We start from the raw sequence: 18,129 nt of genomic DNA, 5'->3' as shown, positions 1-18,129 counted from the left end.
CACTGCTCTGATTGGTCAGATGGCCAGTCTGTTGTGATTGGTCTACACTGCTCAGATTGGTCAGACGGCCCAGTCTGTTGTGATTGGTCTACACTGCTCTGATTGGTCAGACGGCCCAGTCTGTTGTGATTGGTCTACACTGCTCAGATTGGTCAGATGGCCAGTCTGTTGTGATTGGTCTACACTGCTCAGATTGGTCAGACGGCCCAGTCTGTTGTGATTGGTCTACACTGCTCTGATTGGTCAGACGGCCCAGTCTGTTGTGATTGGTCTACACTGCTCAGATTGGTCAGACGGCCCAGTCTGTTGTGATTGGTCTACACTGCTCTGATTGGTCAGACGGCCCAGTCTGTTGTGATTGGTCTACACTGCTCTGATTGGTCCGACGGCCCAGTCTGTTGTGATTGGTCTACACTGCTCAGATTGGTCAGACGGCCAGTCTGTTGTGATTGGTCTGCTCTGCTCTGATTGGTCCGACGGCCCAGTCTGTGGTGATTGGTCTACTCTGCTCTGATTGGTCAGACGGCCCACTCGGTTTTGATTGGTCTTCTCTGCTCTGATTGGTCAGACGGCCCAGTCTGTTGTGATTGGTCTTCTCTGCTCTGATTGGTCAGGCGGCCCAGTCTGTTGTGATTGGTCTTCTCTGCTCTGATTGGTCAGATGGCCTAGTCTGTTGTGATTGGTCTTCTCTGCTCTGATTGTTCAGATGGCCAGTCTGTTGTGATTGGTCTTCTCTGCTCTGATTGGTCAGACGGCCCAGTCTGTTGTGATTGGTCTTCTCTGCTCTGATTGGTCAGACGGCCCAGTCTGTTGTGATTGGTCTTCTCTGCTCTGATTGGTCAGATGGCCCAGTCTGTTGTGATTGGTCTTCTCTGCTCTGATTGGTCAGGCGGCCCAGTCTGTTGTGATTGGTCTTCTCTACTCTGATTGGTCAGATGGCCTAGTCTGTTGTGATTGGTCTTCTCTGCTCTGATTGGTCAGACGGCCCAGTCTGTTGTGATTGGTCTTTTCTGCTCTGATTGGTCAGATGGCTCAGTCTGTTGTGATTGGTCTTTTCTGCTCTGATTGGTCAGATGGCTCAGTCTGTTGTGATTGGTCTTCTCTGCTCTGATTGGTCAGATGGCTCAGTCTGTTGTGATTGGTCTTTTCTGCTCTGATTGGTCAGATGGCTCAGTCTGTTGTGATTGGTCTTCTCTGCTCTGATTGGTCAGATGGCTCAGTCTGTTGTGATTGGTCTTTTCTGCTCTGATTGGTCAGATGGCTCAGTCTGTTGTGATTGGTCTTCTCTGCTCTGATTGGTCAGACGGCCCAGTCTGTTGTGATTGGTCTTTTCTGCTCTGATTGGTCAGATGGCTCAGTCTGTTGTGATTGGTCTTCTCTGCTCTGATTGGTCAGATGGCCTAGTCTGTTGTGATTGGTCTTCTCTGCTCTGATTGGTCAGACGGCCCAGTCTGTTGTGATTGGTCTTTTCTGCTCTGATTGGTCAGATGGCCCAGTCTGTTGTGATTGGTGACTTGTGACTTGTGAATTGTGATTTGTGATTGTGATTGGTCACACCCTGGTGACCTCTCGCATCGACTATTGTAATGCGATCCTGCAAGGAATCCCCAATAAATTACTCCACCGGCTCCAACTTCTCCAAAATTCAGCTGCACGCATCATCACCCGTACCAAGTCTACCGATCATGTCACACCCCTGCTGATACAACTGCACTGGCTCCCAATATCACAACGAATCAGCTTTAAAGTCTTGTTAATGACATTCAAAGCCCTGCACAACCTCGCCCCTCCATATATCACAGAACTGTTACAGACCTACATACCCTCACGTTCACTTCGTTCATCATCAGCAGGATTACTGGTAACACCAGACATCAGACTCTCCACAATGGGAGCAAGGGCTTTCTCCCATGCTGCACCAAAACTCTGGAACTCTCTTCCTCCTCATATTCGTGCTCTATTTCTCAGTTCAAAACCACTCTCAAAACCCATCTTTTCAAGTCAGCTTATAAACTTTAAGCACCCCTCCACCTCATTAGCATTAGCTAACTAGTTGTTTTTAAATTCTTTTAATAGCAGTTAACAGTTTATTTTTAGACATTAATGTTATTTTACTTATTTTATTTTATTTTTTGTAAGGTGACCTTGGGTGGTTTGAAAGGCGCCTAAAATTAAATGTATTATTATTATTATTATTATTGGTCTACACTGCTCAGATTGGTCAGACGGCCAGTCTGTTGTGATTGGTCTTCTCTGCTCTGATTGGTCAGACGGCCAGTCTGTTGTGATTGGTCTACTCTGCTCTGATTGGTCAGATGGCCCAGTCTGTTGTGATTGGTCTTCTCTGCTCTGATTGGTCAGACGGCCCAGTCTGTTTTGATTGGTCATCTCTGCTCTGATTGGTCAGATGGCCCAGTCTGTTGTGATTGGTCTACTCTGCTCTGATTGGTCAGATGGCCCAGTCTGTTGTGATTGGTCAGAAAGCAAACGCTCATTATCATATCTGAATCTCAGTGATACGAACAGTAACGATGGCGTGGGTTTCACCGAATCAATCTCATCAAAGTGGATTTGCTTTGTCAGCAGAAAACAGCGTCTTCTCGACATTAACAACACGAACCAAACTCTTCCAGTCTCAGATAAACTACAGTGTTTGAGGGCGGAGCAAAGAGACGCTGTTCAGCCAATCAAGACCAGAGACTGGCATTATGTAAATTAGTTACAAACTAACATAGGTTAAGCAGGAAGTGAGACTGGAATCACTGACGACTCGTTTCAGGCAGTTCAGAATCGCTTCTTTCTTTTAGGAGACAAAAACTCCATTTATCTGCAATTTGATCTGTGAAACTTTGCAGACCTTTTCTATTTCCAAACAGCTATAACACAGACTACATGAAAGGTCATATTTGAAAAAGCATAATAAGGGCTCTTTAAAGTTCTAAATATGCTGATCTGATTTTCCCATCAAGCTTCAGGACAACGTGTTCATCTCTCTGTCCAGAGAGTGTTCTTCAGAGATGACCTGAGTGGGCAGAAGGGTCATCCACTGCAGATTAGCATCACCAGGGGCCAAACTGAGCTGGGATGCAGTCGGAGATGGTGGAAACTGTGAAGCATCTCGGTTTAGCCCACAGATTAGTCATACGCATCTGCTGGGATTCCAGAGAAACAAGCCGGAGCTGTAGTGCTTTGTCCTTTATATCCCCTTTTAAGACTTTAGGGATGACGTCGCAAGAGAAATGAGATGCGCTTCGCAGGTTTGAGAGGTTTGGCTGTAACTTCAGTTCATCTGCTCTGTTGATGTTTGGTTCCTCAGTGTAAATACAGCAGATCATGGCAGGATTTCGCGGGCGTCAGATCTGCGCTGTCATGTTGATTGGCAGCAATTGTGTTTCCATCAATCTACTCGATTCAAGATGAACTGAAGTAATAAAGCTCTCATTCAGGCCTGAAAGGGTTTGGAGATGTTTGATTGATGAGCTAAATTTAGCCCCTGAGAAAAGACTTTTCTTCCAGTGAACTTCCACTGACTCCCTTTGAATTTAAATGTAATTAAAATGTCATTTGTAGTACAAAAAAAGCACACGATTGTACAGTTGGTTGAATCCTCCAAATCAGAATGAATGAATCTATGAATGAATGAACTGTGATGTGGATGGATGAAATGATTGAATTATTGATCATTGGATGTATGGATTGATAAATTAAAGGGCGAGTGGGTCCATTTCAGATCATCTTACTGACTGTGTAACAGGCTAATCTGCATTATTATGAGGTTTAGTGTGTTTACATACACATAGAAAGGAGATTTTGCCCCTTAAATCTCTCTAAATCCGCTGTTAACTCTTGCTTTAATCTGTCAGCACAGAAGAACATGATTTGCATGTATCTTCCTGAACTCTAGGCATGTTTTTGAGTTTGCTTTGACTTCACAAAGTTTTTGACGGCTCGTTTTATGGGATACATGGGTAACGCTTTAGCCATTTGTCAACTTTAGTTAACTACATTAGTTACCAAACTAACAATAAAAAGTTCTCCTAAAACATTTCTTATTCTTAATGTTAATTTAGGCATTTACTAACGCATTATTAAAATCAAAAGTTGTATCTGTTGTAAAATATTATTTAATTGACTTGAACTAAGATGAACTAACAATGAACAGTTGTATTAACCTTAACAAAGTTTATTAAATACTGTAATTATGTATTGCTAATTGTTATCTAATGGGACTTTATTATAAAGTGTTACTGATATATGAGATCAAACTGAATTAACACTTTGTTTATGTCCCAGGGAGCCAAAGGAGATCCAGGACTGTCCCCAGGTCAGGCGCCGAAGGGTGAACCGGTAAATAGTACACAAATACAAACTACTACAACTTCTCTCTCGGGTGCTTTGAAATGTCTTTGTATACAAAACCGTAAAGTACAGCAATCACATCAACCGATTTCCTGGCCTTTAAAGGGATAGTTCACCCAAAAATAAAAAAATTCTTCCATGCAGCACAGAACAAAAAGCGAAACTTTAGCAGAATTTCAAATAGTGTTCATATCGTTAACGAATTCTATGATGAAATATGTTCGTTGACGACCTTTTTTTTTCCATGACTAAGACGAGATGATGACGAGGCGGCACCAACGTCATTAACCGATAACAGTCACTTAAAACCCCCAATCAGAGCTTTTCAGTTAAAAGAACATGTTTTCTACCCGGCGTTTTACTTAATATTTGCAGTCTGGCAACCCTGCGCACGCGTTCTCTCTAAACCGCTGAAGAAGCGCAGATGATCTGGAAACACAAAAGAAGTTAGCTGGAGTTCAGCAATCTTCATCCAGATTTTCTGCTCAAATTAAAGTTTCGTTCAGTCGGTCTGTGTTCCTTCATGAGCCGCTTGTGCTGTTTACCGCGACTAAATCAAAACTTCTCGTGATGAACTGTAATAAATCTAAACATGAATCTCAACAATATTTGCGATTTGTAGTTGCTGAATAAATGTACTTACGCAACCTCTGTATGACAATACAAGTCTTTTATGCTGTTGTTTTAATAGAAAAACATGAATATAATTTGGAATTATTGGAAAGAAGTTTGGAGAGAAGTTTCTTGTTTTACCAGTATATGATAATGAGCCTATAATAAATCAGAAAACTAGAGGAGGTAAAATAAAACCTGCGTACGAGTCGACCATCTCTACATTTGTGCTTATAGGTGAAAGTGCAATACTTTGAATGAAATGTATAAATAATTTATTATAATTTTGAGCAAAATAGTAAGGATTATCAATTTAACCATTATGCAGCGAGTTTTCATTGACTAAAACTAGACTAAAATGCTCAGACATTTAGTCGACTAAAACTTGACCAAACAAAAGCTGTTATGGATCCACTGAAGCAGAGTCAGTTTTCTGAGCCTAAATGCAGCTTATTTCATAATAGTGTATCAACAAAGCAATAACTGGGAAATCAACATAACTTAAATATAAATTTGACTGGGTGAAGCATGGCATGAACATGAAACTCAAAGCAGTGGACTACAGCATCAGAAGATGACGAAGCTAGACCACCATGCATGGCAAAATCAGGGCTATAAATACATAGACTACTAATGAGCAACACCTGAATGCAATGAAACCAATAAACCAATGAGAACGTAACACAAATGAAAACAAAAGCCCATGGCATGAACAAAAGGGAAACGTGGGGATCATATGACACATGAAAACAAAGAGCCCAACCAAACACCAGCCTTACAAAAACAAGACAAGGTTGATTAAATATGATAAAAAGTAAAAAGTACATTTGACTAAGACTAAATTAGTCAAATCTTCTCCACTACAAAAATGGATGGGAAACTGGGGGCCTTCGAGCTTCAAAAAAAAGTTCAATTCAAATATCAAAGTATCAATTTATGGGCCCTATTTAAACGATCTGAAACGCAAGTATCAAACGCGAAATGCAATTAACTTTGTGGGCGGATCTCACAAATCTAGATCAGATCTCGCAAATCTAAAATGTGTTGATCTGAAGTCGCTTCATTACTCATAGGTGTGGTTTGGGCGTAACGTGAAATAAACCAATCAGAGCGTCATCTCACATTCCCTTTAAGAGCAGGCGCGCTTGTTCCATGGCGGATTGCTATTATAACGGCGGATTTGCAGGAGCGGTTCACAGCCGAGGAGACCGGCGTTCTCGTCAGGGCCGTAAAACACAGAGAAGTGACATTGGGGATGGAGAAACACACCCAGATTAGCTTCGGTTAAACAGGCGTATGATAATTTGGGTACATGTGTAAGCTAGATTTATGCCTATTTCTTCACATCTTCATGGACACCACAATGATTTCCCTCGTGTGGAATATTTTTCCTTGTAATTATGAATGGTTTGCAAAAATGTGAACTGCTGCGTCTGTGTAGATGAGAGAAGCAAAGTGTGTGTGTGTTGTGCACACGCTACATTATGGCCAAGCATGCGCCCTTAAAACAGCATCTGAATAACGCGCCGCTGACTTTAGACGAGGTTTCTCCTGGTCAGTGGAGGAATTGTTTTCTGAAACTGCAAAATAGCACCAGGGAACGTTTGCGCCGGAACACGCCTCCTCTTTTCCCTGAACCGCCCCCGGGAGCGCAAGTTCATTCCCTAATTTACCGACGTGCGTCTGTGGAGGGAAAAGTCCGCTGTGCGTCAGGTGAGAAATAGGAATGACACATGCGGCGCTGTACAAAGTCAATTGCGCAGGGTGCAAGATAGGGCCCAAAATGTGTCTCGTCAGGTTTGACATCAATGGAGATTCGTCACAAGACACATGAGAACCATTAGTATCAAACTTGGTATTTTTACTGCTATTTTCATTCTATTGATAGAGAAGAATACAAAATATGAGTTTTGTTAGGGTTTCTTTGAAATGTGAGAGTGAAGAGTAAATGATGACAAAATCAGTTGTGGGTATGACACTCGTGTGATGGAGGACAGCACTAAGTGTCTTCTCTTTTATTATTTCAGGGTGAAAGAGGACGGCCAGGTCCACAGGGTCCTAAAGGTGAATCAGGTCTGAAGGTAAGTTCTCCTGCACCCGTTCTAGCTGAATCATGTGCTGTTTGCAGCGTGAGACGCAGTGTTTCATCTTTCACACCGTTCGTACAGTATCTGTTACGCCACCATGGCAGCAAGGCCTCTCTCAGCGGCTTCTGGATCGGGTTACGGACAAGAATAAAGACCCTGTGTGGTGTTTTGGGGCAAGCGAATGTCTGTTCACACTTCCCGAGTCGTAGCTTTGCTCGAGGACCCTCCGTCACTTGGGAGCCCCTTTAGAACCTGAGATCCCCCAAAGGTCAAGGGTCGTCTTTTAGAGGAAAGGCGCTCTGCAGGGGGACTCGCTCCTGATGAGAGGAACAGTCGCATGTTGCATCTTCAAAGGCAAAACTGGTGCAAGTTTTAGCTCACCTAACTCAGCTAGAGGATATGTTTTTGTCATATTTAAGGTTTATGACTTGTGTAGGCGGGTTTGTGATGAGAGCATAGGAAGATGTCATGAGGTAGCTCTTGTTTTGGTTAATGAGGTGAAGAGAACCAAAGTTTGTAAAGTCCTTGCAAAGTCCTTTCAGTCATGACTTAAAAGTTGTTGGCTGGAGCTCATTTTAGGTCAGTCTTTTGCTAACAGTGGCCCAGTGTGATTGGATTTTCACTTGTAATCCCAAGAGCACTTTTAAGACTGTGTGGATCAACTCTTAGAAAATGAGCGTTCTCCAAGAGGTGTTTTCTTTGGAAATGGAGCCCTTTTGGACATAGCTTTTTTCCATTGAGTGGGGGCATTTGGTTGGTTTTTTGAACGGTCAGGCCAGCAACTTTGGAATTAATAAAAAGCAGATCTGTACGGTTAGGTTAGTGGATCCTGGACTGATTCATCTGAGATGAAACCAGAACCATTGACAGGAGAGATCAAGTCATGACAGATTATGAAGTGCCGCACAGAAAGATGCCTCTCTCAGATCCCCAGTTCTGTTCTCTTCGGTGGCGTTGCTCTTGAACAATCAGATACACACAGTTTTATTTAAAAATATCTGTTTTGGCAAGTATTCACGCAAAAAATTGTTGGTTTTGTCTCAAGTGAACTTAAACATTTGGGGGTAAACATCTGATGTGTAACATTATATTATATCTGTGCATTCGTTCTTAAAGTGACAGCAGCCTAATTAATGTTAATCAAACAATGAAAGTCAAAGAGGGAATCCTTCTCTATTCTTGACTGAATAACTTTTGTAGCTTTAATAATAATCAGTTTTATTTGTAATTAATATACTAAAGACTATGCAGATTATTTTTACATTTGATTATTCAATTCCTGTATTGTTTCTTACTGCTTGTTTCTTTCTTATATTGTATTTGTTTGTTATTTGCATCTTTGTTCTTGTTTTTAATAACAAAGATAAAATAACAAAAAGAGCTGTATTGTGATTATTAGCGCACTCTACCGTATAACAGTGAAAACATGGATTGCTGGAAAATTTCATCAATGGCTGGGAAGCATTGTGTCGTAAATGACGGAAAATTCCGTCAATGGTGGGGAAAGGAGTTAAAAGTCATAATAAACTAATAAAATAATGTCTTTACTTTAACTTCACCTCCCACAGAATGCCGGAGTCTTTGATCTTGAGCGTGGTGAACTTAAGCGATCCGTTTAAATGCTGTTTTATTGGTCATTAGTATCTAGAGCACTCTGCTTTTGCAGTAAAATCTTTAAAGAGTTTAAGCAGAAATTGTCCTACAGGCTCAGAACAGGCTAGGCGTAAATCACGGTGACCTCTGATCATCATTGTCCTCTCAGGTGCAATGCAGAAGGCCTGGAATTTTCCAAATTTGGAGGATTGCACCACACTTGAACCTCTCCGCTCGGTCCGACACACAGCGCCACCTGCTGGCAAACAGCCGCCGGCACCTCTATCAAATCAGGCATCTAAATATCAAAGTATTAGGCTTTATGATTGCACTGTTGTGCTTCAGTACAGTTGGCACAGATTGGTTCCTGCACTCGAGAGCAGGCTGGAAATGTTTGCAGGAGAGGAGTTCTGACCTCCCCTCCCCGTCTCACTGTCGTGACTTGTCTTTCTTTCATGGGCTCGAGCTCGAGCTGTCAGACAGGGAAAGCTTTAAAGGGTTTTGACAGGTCTGGGGAAATTCTTAAGGGCTATTAGTCTTATCTGAGGCCACTGGGACTTTAGGCAACACAATCCAGAATTGCGGAAAAGATAACACGTCAAGAACGCCTCTTACTTGTTCTTATGATTGTAGGGATATGGGAAAATTCTTTGCTTTGTGTTCTTATCGTTGTTCTGTAAAAGAGTTGAGTTATAATCTCTTTTCCTTTTTTCACCTGCAGGGTCCCAAAGGCTATCCAGGACCAGCAGGTCTGCCCGGAGAACAGGTGAGCGGAGGTGGATGTCGGCCTTTTGTGAGGTCTTCACAAAGACATTTTACTGTTTCAATCATTGTCAGACCACAAGCTATATTTAGCTAGTGGTGTTTGCTAAGTCAAGTATAACTGCTATTATTATTAATCATACTAAAAATAGCTTTATTGCCATGCTGCCGCACTGAAGTTATTCGCATCGCTTCTTTTAGCTATCAGATCCTATTTTAGTAGATCAGAAAAATGTAAACGGTTCCATTTGTTGTGCACTGATACTTGAGACATGGGGCAAAATGGACATGTTTTTCAGATAATTTCCCTCAATTTAAGGAGTTCTTGTTAATAGCAGCAACATAAATAAATAAATTTATGCATACATGCATAAAATGACTATTGCATTTAATGCATGTGTGAAAAGCTAAAAAATATGTATTTTTTTCAGTACCTTTCAGATTTTCTTTAATAAATGGAGCTGACATTCAGTTTCAAGCATCCTGAAGTTGAATGCTAGATTTTAGCATTGTATTTGACCTATCTTTTGTATAGCAGCCCTCCTGCCGCACATGTTTAGCCTGTACAATCAGGTTTAATTCTCTCTCTCTGTCCCTCCCTACGTGTTTGACATGGCATTAAACAGATCTATGAGTTGTACCTCTTTGTACCTCCTCAATAACCGAGTCCGGAAGGTTTGGAACTCAATACATGGAGACTTTCATTCAGTCACAAAGCGCAGTCTTTATATGCAGTCACCTGATGCAAAGATGATCCGCGCTGGAGTCGCGCAGCTGAGAGGAGCCGCCGTCTGGACCTCAGCCAGGGTCAGGCCGCGGAGAGCCGGTCCGGCCCGTGGATGCTTTGAGAGAGAGATGCCATGGGGAACAATAGTGGCTCTATTCGTCCGCTGGCAGCCGTTCTCATCTCTCATTCACGTTTTTCTTTCCTTTCTCCTCAGGGTTTGCCAGGATTGCCAGGCGTATCTGGGGCGGCAGGTTACCCTGGCAGGCAGGTGCAGTGACCGATATCCACTAAAAAAAAGTCTTACTGATTCTGTGTCACTAATTCTTTAAATTTGATCCTTAATTTAAAATGAATGCCAGACAGTTGTTCAGAATGTACCGCGCGGTATACTCTGCTCTGTGTACTGTGTTAACACCTGTATTTAGCTTCGTCCACTTGTGAGCTTGTGAATGCATCTTAATGCCAGCCGTAAACAGGGCCCTAAATTTGAAATATTAAATTAGATTTTTGTAAGTAGATTTATTTGCTTATAGCTAAGGTAGAGATTTTAGGCTTATGGCTTGATAAAAAATTCGAAATGTCTTGTCCAGTAGGTGGCGCTGTCCCTAAACTGCTCCAGTACCATCAGGGTATGGTGGTGATGACATACACCAAATTTTGTTCCAATAGGCCAAAGTGTTTCAAAGATACGGCTTTCCGTCCTGTTCCTTACCATCAAATCAAATTATATTTTGAAATATTCACTTTGATGCTTAATTTAAAATTAATATCAGGCAGCTGTTCAGAATGTAATGCGCGGTATACTGTGAAATAGCACACAATACGCAATGATAAACATTTTAAGGCAAGACACCACAGGTGAATACAGTAAAAAAACGAATAGATATCACCACATACTTCTCAAATTGATTAATCAAAGAACACAAAACAATTGTTTTGTATTAGTTTTCTGAAATTTTATGTTTAAATATGCATAAATATAATGAATATATTATGTATAAATATATATACTGGATAAAGCCAGTGTTCATTTTTTTGACATATTAAAGTTTCATGATCTCTGATGTGTGTATATGTCTGATATGTGAATGTGTGTAATATTAAAGTCTCTTGTGTCTCAGGGTTTGGGAGGACCAGAGGGAAACCCAGGACCTAAAGGTGTTAATGTACGTACAGCTGTTGTCTCATGCTTTCCTGTTCAAACAGTGTCGGGACTCTTATATTATCTCACTGTGAGTCACATGACCAGATAAAAGAAAGAGAGATAAATAGAGAATGTTGAAAGAAGAATTGAGAGCAGATCAGATCCTTTTAAATTGTTCTGTTTTTATTGCGTTGATTCTTGACACGTGGGACAAAACCCACAACTTTACCTGCCATTCGTTCTGAAAATGACCATCAGAACGACCTTAACGCATCAATGACCATAACGCAAAACTTCAAATAGATTCAAATAGATATTAAATACTCCTCTTTTATAATGCTTCGCAAAGTCCCTGCTAAACATTCATAAAATCTGGCTAAATCAAAGTACAAAAATCAAACATTTCATATGCTGTGAGTTTAATTAGGCAACACAACTGATGAGTTTTATAGTTTTTTTTATGATTTCATGATTTTTTTGATAATATCCCATAATATAAGTAATTCATTTTAGTAGCAGCAACACGATAGATAAATAAATAAATAAAATGCTGCTGCATTAAATGCAAATATATTTTTGTCAACATCAGATTTTCATCAATAGATGGAGCTGAAAATCAGTTTTAAACATCCTAAAGTTCAATGCCAGATTTTTCAATATTTATAATAAATATTTGAAATGTTTTTTGTATCTGATGTTGCTGTACAAAAATCTAACTTTTCACCTGCTCTGAGTTTGATAAGGCTACACAAAAGTTTCAGGATTTTTGAAAATTTCCATCAATTTAAGTAGTTCCTGTTAGTAGCAGCAACACAATCAATCAATCAATCAATCAATCAATCAATCAATCAATAAAATGGCTGCTGCATTTGATACATGTGCAAAATACATACTTTTATTGTCAGTACCTGTTAGATTTACATCAATAGATGGAGCTGAAAATCAGTTTAAAACATACAAGATTTTACAATATTTATCATAAATATTTGAAATGATTTTTGGATCTGATGTTGCTGTTGACCCATTCTAAGTGATTAAGGGAAGAAAACATGTAGTTGCATGCTAATGCAGGGGAATCCATCTGAACATGTTGAACAGATTCTCATCTCAAACAATCATCTGAAACTAGATATGAAGATATGAGCCTTATTTCTGCAGTCCTCTAGCCTGTTTTGTCCCAGTCCTCAAGAATCAGTGAGCTGTATAAAGTCGAAATTGAGACTGCTGCATCTCAGAGATTTTGCATGTTTCAGAAACACAATTGCTTTCAACATCTGGCAGTGTGCCGCGGCACAGGAATGTGCAGAGACAGGAGGAGGGCCGTTTCTTTCATCTTTGACTGATAGTACATGTGATCTCACTTAACAAGACAGAAGAACTGTACATATAGCGATTCATCCACCTACAGCAAGCAAAAATACCAGCCAATCTCTCACTCACCGCTTTGAATGATTTGTGTCCAGTGCATGTGGAAGAGATGATATCACACCTGATGCTGACATCATATTGCTCTGTTTTATCAATGTGTGTAAGATGATTTACGTGTACATTAGTTGTAAATTACTTTGACAGCAATATACAGTTTTATAAGGTGACATAAAATCAGGATGATAAATGAAGCTGTATCTTGTAGTTCAGGGTGAATCAGATCTATGTTAATAATCTGTTGATCAATCAAATTATTTTTGAAATCAATGTGGCCCAATATCTCAAACGAACAAAACTTGTTAGTAGATTGGTTTGCTCATAGAATAGGTGGAGATTTTAGGCTCATGGCTTATTTAAAAATTCGAAATGTCTTGTCCAGTAGGTGGCGCTGTCCCTAAACTGCTCCAGTACCATCAGGGCATGGTGACGATGACTTGCACCAAATTTTGTTCCAATCTGCCAAAGTGTTTTAAAGCTACACTGTATTACTTTCTAGCCCCTCCCATCCCGAGGGCATTTTAACTCCTACGGCGGCCGTATTATTTCAAATCTGCCAGCAGTCTCGAGTAATCTCCCCCTCGCTTTCGTCACGGCGCCACTGAGTGTAAAAACGCGAAAGGCGAAGCTTGAATTTCCAGGTATGTCTCTCTTTGGCTAATGTATTTTCAAGATGGAGGCGCAACATGGCTGCCGCTATTCGAGCGACTCGCTCGTATGTATTCTAAATGGCAGATTCTACGCTTACGAGAATACTTGATTAGTTGGTAGAAGTAATTACACATTAATGAGCACATATCATTTTGAAAGAACAAAGTGTTTTTTGCTAAGAATCAACTTAAAAAATTACACAGTGTAGCTTTAAAAATACGGCCTTCTGTCCTGTTCCTTGCCATCATATTTCTTGATGCATTATACGTAAATGGTACTTTTGCCCAACATAGTATCAGGATTATTTGACCACAATTTGGGGACTATTTGATAAAAGATAAAGGAGGAGTTTGAAAAAATGCTAACATGCAATTTTGAGCTATTGGAGACGTTTGTGTTTTCTGTATCAGGGCTTCATCGGACCTCCAGGAATCGCAGGACCGCCAGGACTGGAGGGAGAGAGAGTGAGTTTAAATGCACAATTATACAATCGTCATTTCAAATTCATTGCGAGAATCAAGCAGATGACATTTGCATGAATTAGAGCGAGGTAACATGCTGTCCAATACTATAGAAAATCTTTTTGAATCTTTTTGAAGCCCTGTCTCTAGTCAATTTCACTTGGAATTGTCTCTAGCTATCGTTTCGTACATGCAGCAGAACATTTTTACTGATTCATTTGTACGTTTCCTGTACACTTGCCCCAAAGCATGCTTCACTCGTTTTACGTCCTGATGGACGAGTCAAACCGATCGCAGGCCGCAGATGCTGTTTATATCTCACAGTATTTCCTAATATCAGCATAATGCTGCTAATGCTTCGTCCGGACATGTTAAACTGAAAAACACACATAGGATGATTAGGGACGAACGTTGTCAAATCTGCCATCATTCTGGGATTTACAACAACTCTCAACACAGACGCAAATTCCCAAATGAATGACGTGATCCTGAAAACACACAAGGCAGCGTTCAGATTGATGACACCCCCCGGCTCAGAATGATCGATGTGTGTCAGATCAGATTTGTTTGTAACTGCGATCATCTCGATGTGTTCCAGGGAATTCCGGGTCCAGTGGGAATCAAGGGTCCCAAAGGAAGACCGGTAAACTCTCCCTTCCTTTATAAACATTAGCCAGGGGTTGTCATGCAAATGAGTGATGCATATTTAAAACAGATTACTTATGGGTATGGAAAAGCAAGAATCTGTGCTTGTCATCTGCCGTCCAACTGTGAAGCCAATGGCATTATGCAGATGGAAGACGTTATGCATGTATAAAAGGCTGCATTAGTAAAGAAACATTGCTTTAATTCTTGAAGGAATTGAGAGGGTTATTCTAATTGATGTGTTTGTGGGAAACACTTTCTGCCTCTAAAGAAAAAACTATAGAAATGCCACAGAATCTGCTATTCATTGTACAATAGCAGAAATTAATCTGCGATAACTCATCATTCTGTTTTTGTGACTTTAGAGTAAATATTATGTATAATATTATTAAATTAATTATTATTAATTTATATATATTTTTTTTATATTTCACATTAAATTCACATTAAATTCCATTAAATTATACCATACTATGTAATACATAAATATTATACTGTATTATAATGTAGCGTTTTTAATGTTCTCAATGGAAATGATCCATATATAATGAAATAATGATATTTGTTTAGACACGCATAGTTTCTTCATTTGAATAACTCTTGATAAAGTTAATATAATCTTTAAGCTTGTAAAATCTCAGCTGATTTAGAGTGTTGTGCCTGAGAAAGCCCTGAAACATCACATCAGAGCTGTTGTGCCAGCTGGGCTCGCTGCCCGTCGTCTGCAGGAATGATTAATCCCAGGCATCTCCAGTGAGGATGAAAGCTTGTTGGAAGACGTTCAGAGGCCTTGGGCTCAGAGAGACACAAGCAAACATGCAGACGGAGAACATACTGTTAAACACTGCAGATTCTTTACTTTTCTTTACATGCACTTATCATGTATAGAGAAATACAGTAGAGTCAAACAACTTCAAGATCAAAGTCACAAGCAAACTCACTGTTGGGATGTGTGTGATATGATATCATGGAAAAGCATTACCTCAGGACACGAGCGTTCAGATGTTTGAATGTCAGCGTGACTGATGTGAGACTGACAGTGTTTGAGCTAATCTGAAATCTGTTACAGGGTGTTGTTGGCGACGCGGGCGAGAGAGGACTTCCTGGACCTGATGGAAACCAGGTACGTGTTTCTCTGCCATCAACACTGCACTGGATTTTTGTCTTGTTTTCCAGTATAATATCTAAACATTCTTAAAAAAGACCTTGTTCATCTGTCTTTAGTGTGTAATGTTGAGTTCTTCTCTATATCAGTGTCAGTGTTTCTGAACTCCCGGGAATGAACACGTCTCAATATTCCTCATTATAATAATTCATACGCAGAATAAAGGGGCGGGGCCTGGTTGAGTTAGTTAGTAGTGTGTTAAACTGGCGGTTATGGTAAGGGGCGGGACATTTCCCAAACAGACTCGAAGCGCTCGACCAATCACAACACACTGATCCAGCCGACCAATCAGAGCATTTCAGAAACTTCAGGCTTCATAGAGACAGGAAGTAAACAGAGCGTTACTGACAGACTGGGAAGAGAGGAGCCGCAACAATGGAGAATATGAGGAAAATAATAAACATTCAAGCAGGAAAACCTGTTCTAGTAGAGCACAACATCAAGAATTTGTGAAAGGGCGTAATATGGGCTCTTTAAATTAAGATACATTTACTTGAGAAGCAAAATTATTGAAGATAACAAGACTTGCTTTCTGAAAAGTCTTGCTTTCCCTTTAAATTAAGTTTATTTTTCTGACCCCAATTGGCAGATAGTTGTTTTTTGTTTTAAGCACAAAAGGCACTTCATTTTGATACATTTTCTTCAGAAAACAAGACTTAATATCTTAAGAAATTTTGCATCTTAAGTGATGATTGAAGAACGTTTAGATTCTGGAGTAATGATGCTGAAAATTCAGCTTTGATCTCACGAATTAATTTACATTTTACTGTATATTCACATAGAAAACAGCTGTTTTACATTGTAATAATATTTCACAATTTTACTGTATTTTTTTATCAGATAAATGCCGCCTTGGTGAGCAGAAGAGACTCTTTTAAAAACATTTTAAAAATCTCACCGACCCCTTACACATTTGAGCAGAAGTATATCATAATCATAATTTGAACCAAACCTAAAGGATCCTAATTTTATTCCAACATAAAAGTTATCAATACAGCTATTATGATAATCAATAGGAAATCAAAATGAATTTAAAGAAAATCTTTCTTGATTGTAAAAGGCCTAAACTTCCCAAGTGATGTAATTTAACTCTTCAGATTTAACTCAATGTCCAAAATTAAACAGAGTAGCAAATAAGAATGTATCCAGATACTCAGATTCTCCTTGTTTAATCCCATTATAATTGATTCCAAATTATGATAGATATTCCAATAGGAGTCTATATACATGTGCATAGAGGATATTTTGACTATAGATGGTGTTTCCACGGTTTTGGAAGAATATCATTGTGCCGAAACCCCAAGCAGCTGAAGGGTTATCTTTGATGTCTTTCGCACAAAATCAGTGTTAAATAAAAGCAAAGAAAGTTCAAAGATGTTTGGAAATAATGCAGACAGAAGTGCAGAGCTGTTTCTCATGGTTGTGTGTGTGTTCCAGGGGCCCGTCGGAGGAACCGGCAGCAGTGGATTCCCAGGCCTGAGAGTGAGTCCTAAAGACACACACACACACACACACACACACACACACACACACACATATAAACACAGAGTTCAATCAGCTTTAACTTCTGACGGCCGATGCAGAATCCTCGTCCTCTCTGGAGCCGTGCGGATATGGCTTCATATATCGCCGATACCGATAACCGATTATTCAGAATGATACCGATAGTTCGATTTTTCTTAAGGAAAACAAATCTCTCCCAACTAATGCTGTAACTATACAGGGACTCCTCTCATTTGGTAAATCACTATAATACTAGAGGTTAAAATTAACAACAGAGCCCTTTATAACTGCAATTTTTTTTAGATATAATAATCACACTCAAATAAAAACTGAAATGTGTGTATGTAACTCAGTTGCACGTAAGGTAGTTTTCATAAACATGTCTTCATGACAAATTTATTCAAACACGCATATATAATTAACAGTAAATAAGCTTTTCTCTAGTGTTTTATAGCTAACTAATGAACATCAGATAACTCTCCTGAGGTAAATGTGACGTTATATCGTTCTCAAGCTGTTTTATTGACGTCTTTCTGCGGGTGAAACACTGATTGATGGATTTCACGAGACATTATTCCTTTCAGTAAGTTGTTCTGTATCTTTCAACATTCCTTCTGATGTTCTTTTATGTTTATTTGCTGCTGTAACTAGTAGTAAAGAGGAAGAAATTAGGAAATGTACCCTTTTGTAACTTTGATTATAATGTTATAATCTAAGTTACATTACATTAATAATCAGAATACTTCTACAAAGTAATATAGTTCGTTTGCATAACCGTGTACAGTTGTCAGTTGCGCATGAATACAGAATCAGATTCAGAACCTGTTGTAAAGTTGTTATCTGGTTTTTCGGAGGTCTTTTGGTTGGTTTTCAGCAGTGTGTTCTGCTACTGTAAAGAGTTCAGTCCCGCCGGCAGCTCCTGCCAAGAGAATATTTATAATACTCTGTGTGTCCTGGCGTCCGTTCAGCAACAGAACACTTCAGCATTATAAGAT

At 39.8% G+C, this 18,129-nt stretch overlaps 1 protein-coding gene across 1 annotated transcript in view; it reads left to right on the top strand.

Annotated features, from left to right (window-relative positions):
- Positions 1-18,129, top strand: part of col24a1 (collagen type XXIV alpha 1 chain) — a 128,064-nt gene that overhangs the window by 35,795 nt on the left and 74,140 nt on the right. Inside the window, exons 6-14 of the mRNA XM_079848247.1 lie at positions 4,294-4,347; positions 6,999-7,052; positions 9,373-9,417; positions 10,355-10,408; positions 11,262-11,306; positions 13,771-13,824; positions 14,420-14,464; positions 15,536-15,589; positions 17,069-17,113. Coding sequence (XP_079704373.1) covers positions 4,294-4,347; positions 6,999-7,052; positions 9,373-9,417; positions 10,355-10,408; positions 11,262-11,306; positions 13,771-13,824; positions 14,420-14,464; positions 15,536-15,589; positions 17,069-17,113 — 450 coding nt within the window. The remainder of the gene's footprint in view (positions 1-4,293; positions 4,348-6,998; positions 7,053-9,372; positions 9,418-10,354; positions 10,409-11,261; positions 11,307-13,770; positions 13,825-14,419; positions 14,465-15,535; positions 15,590-17,068; positions 17,114-18,129) is intronic.

Source organism: Squalius cephalus (genome assembly GCF_949319135.1).
Source record: "Squalius cephalus genome assembly, chromosome: 18".
In the NCBI taxonomy this organism is placed as follows: Eukaryota; Metazoa; Chordata; class Actinopteri; order Cypriniformes; family Leuciscidae; genus Squalius; species Squalius cephalus.
Note: the sequence above shows the minus strand (reverse complement) of the source record. Positions and strands in the feature narration are given on the sequence as shown.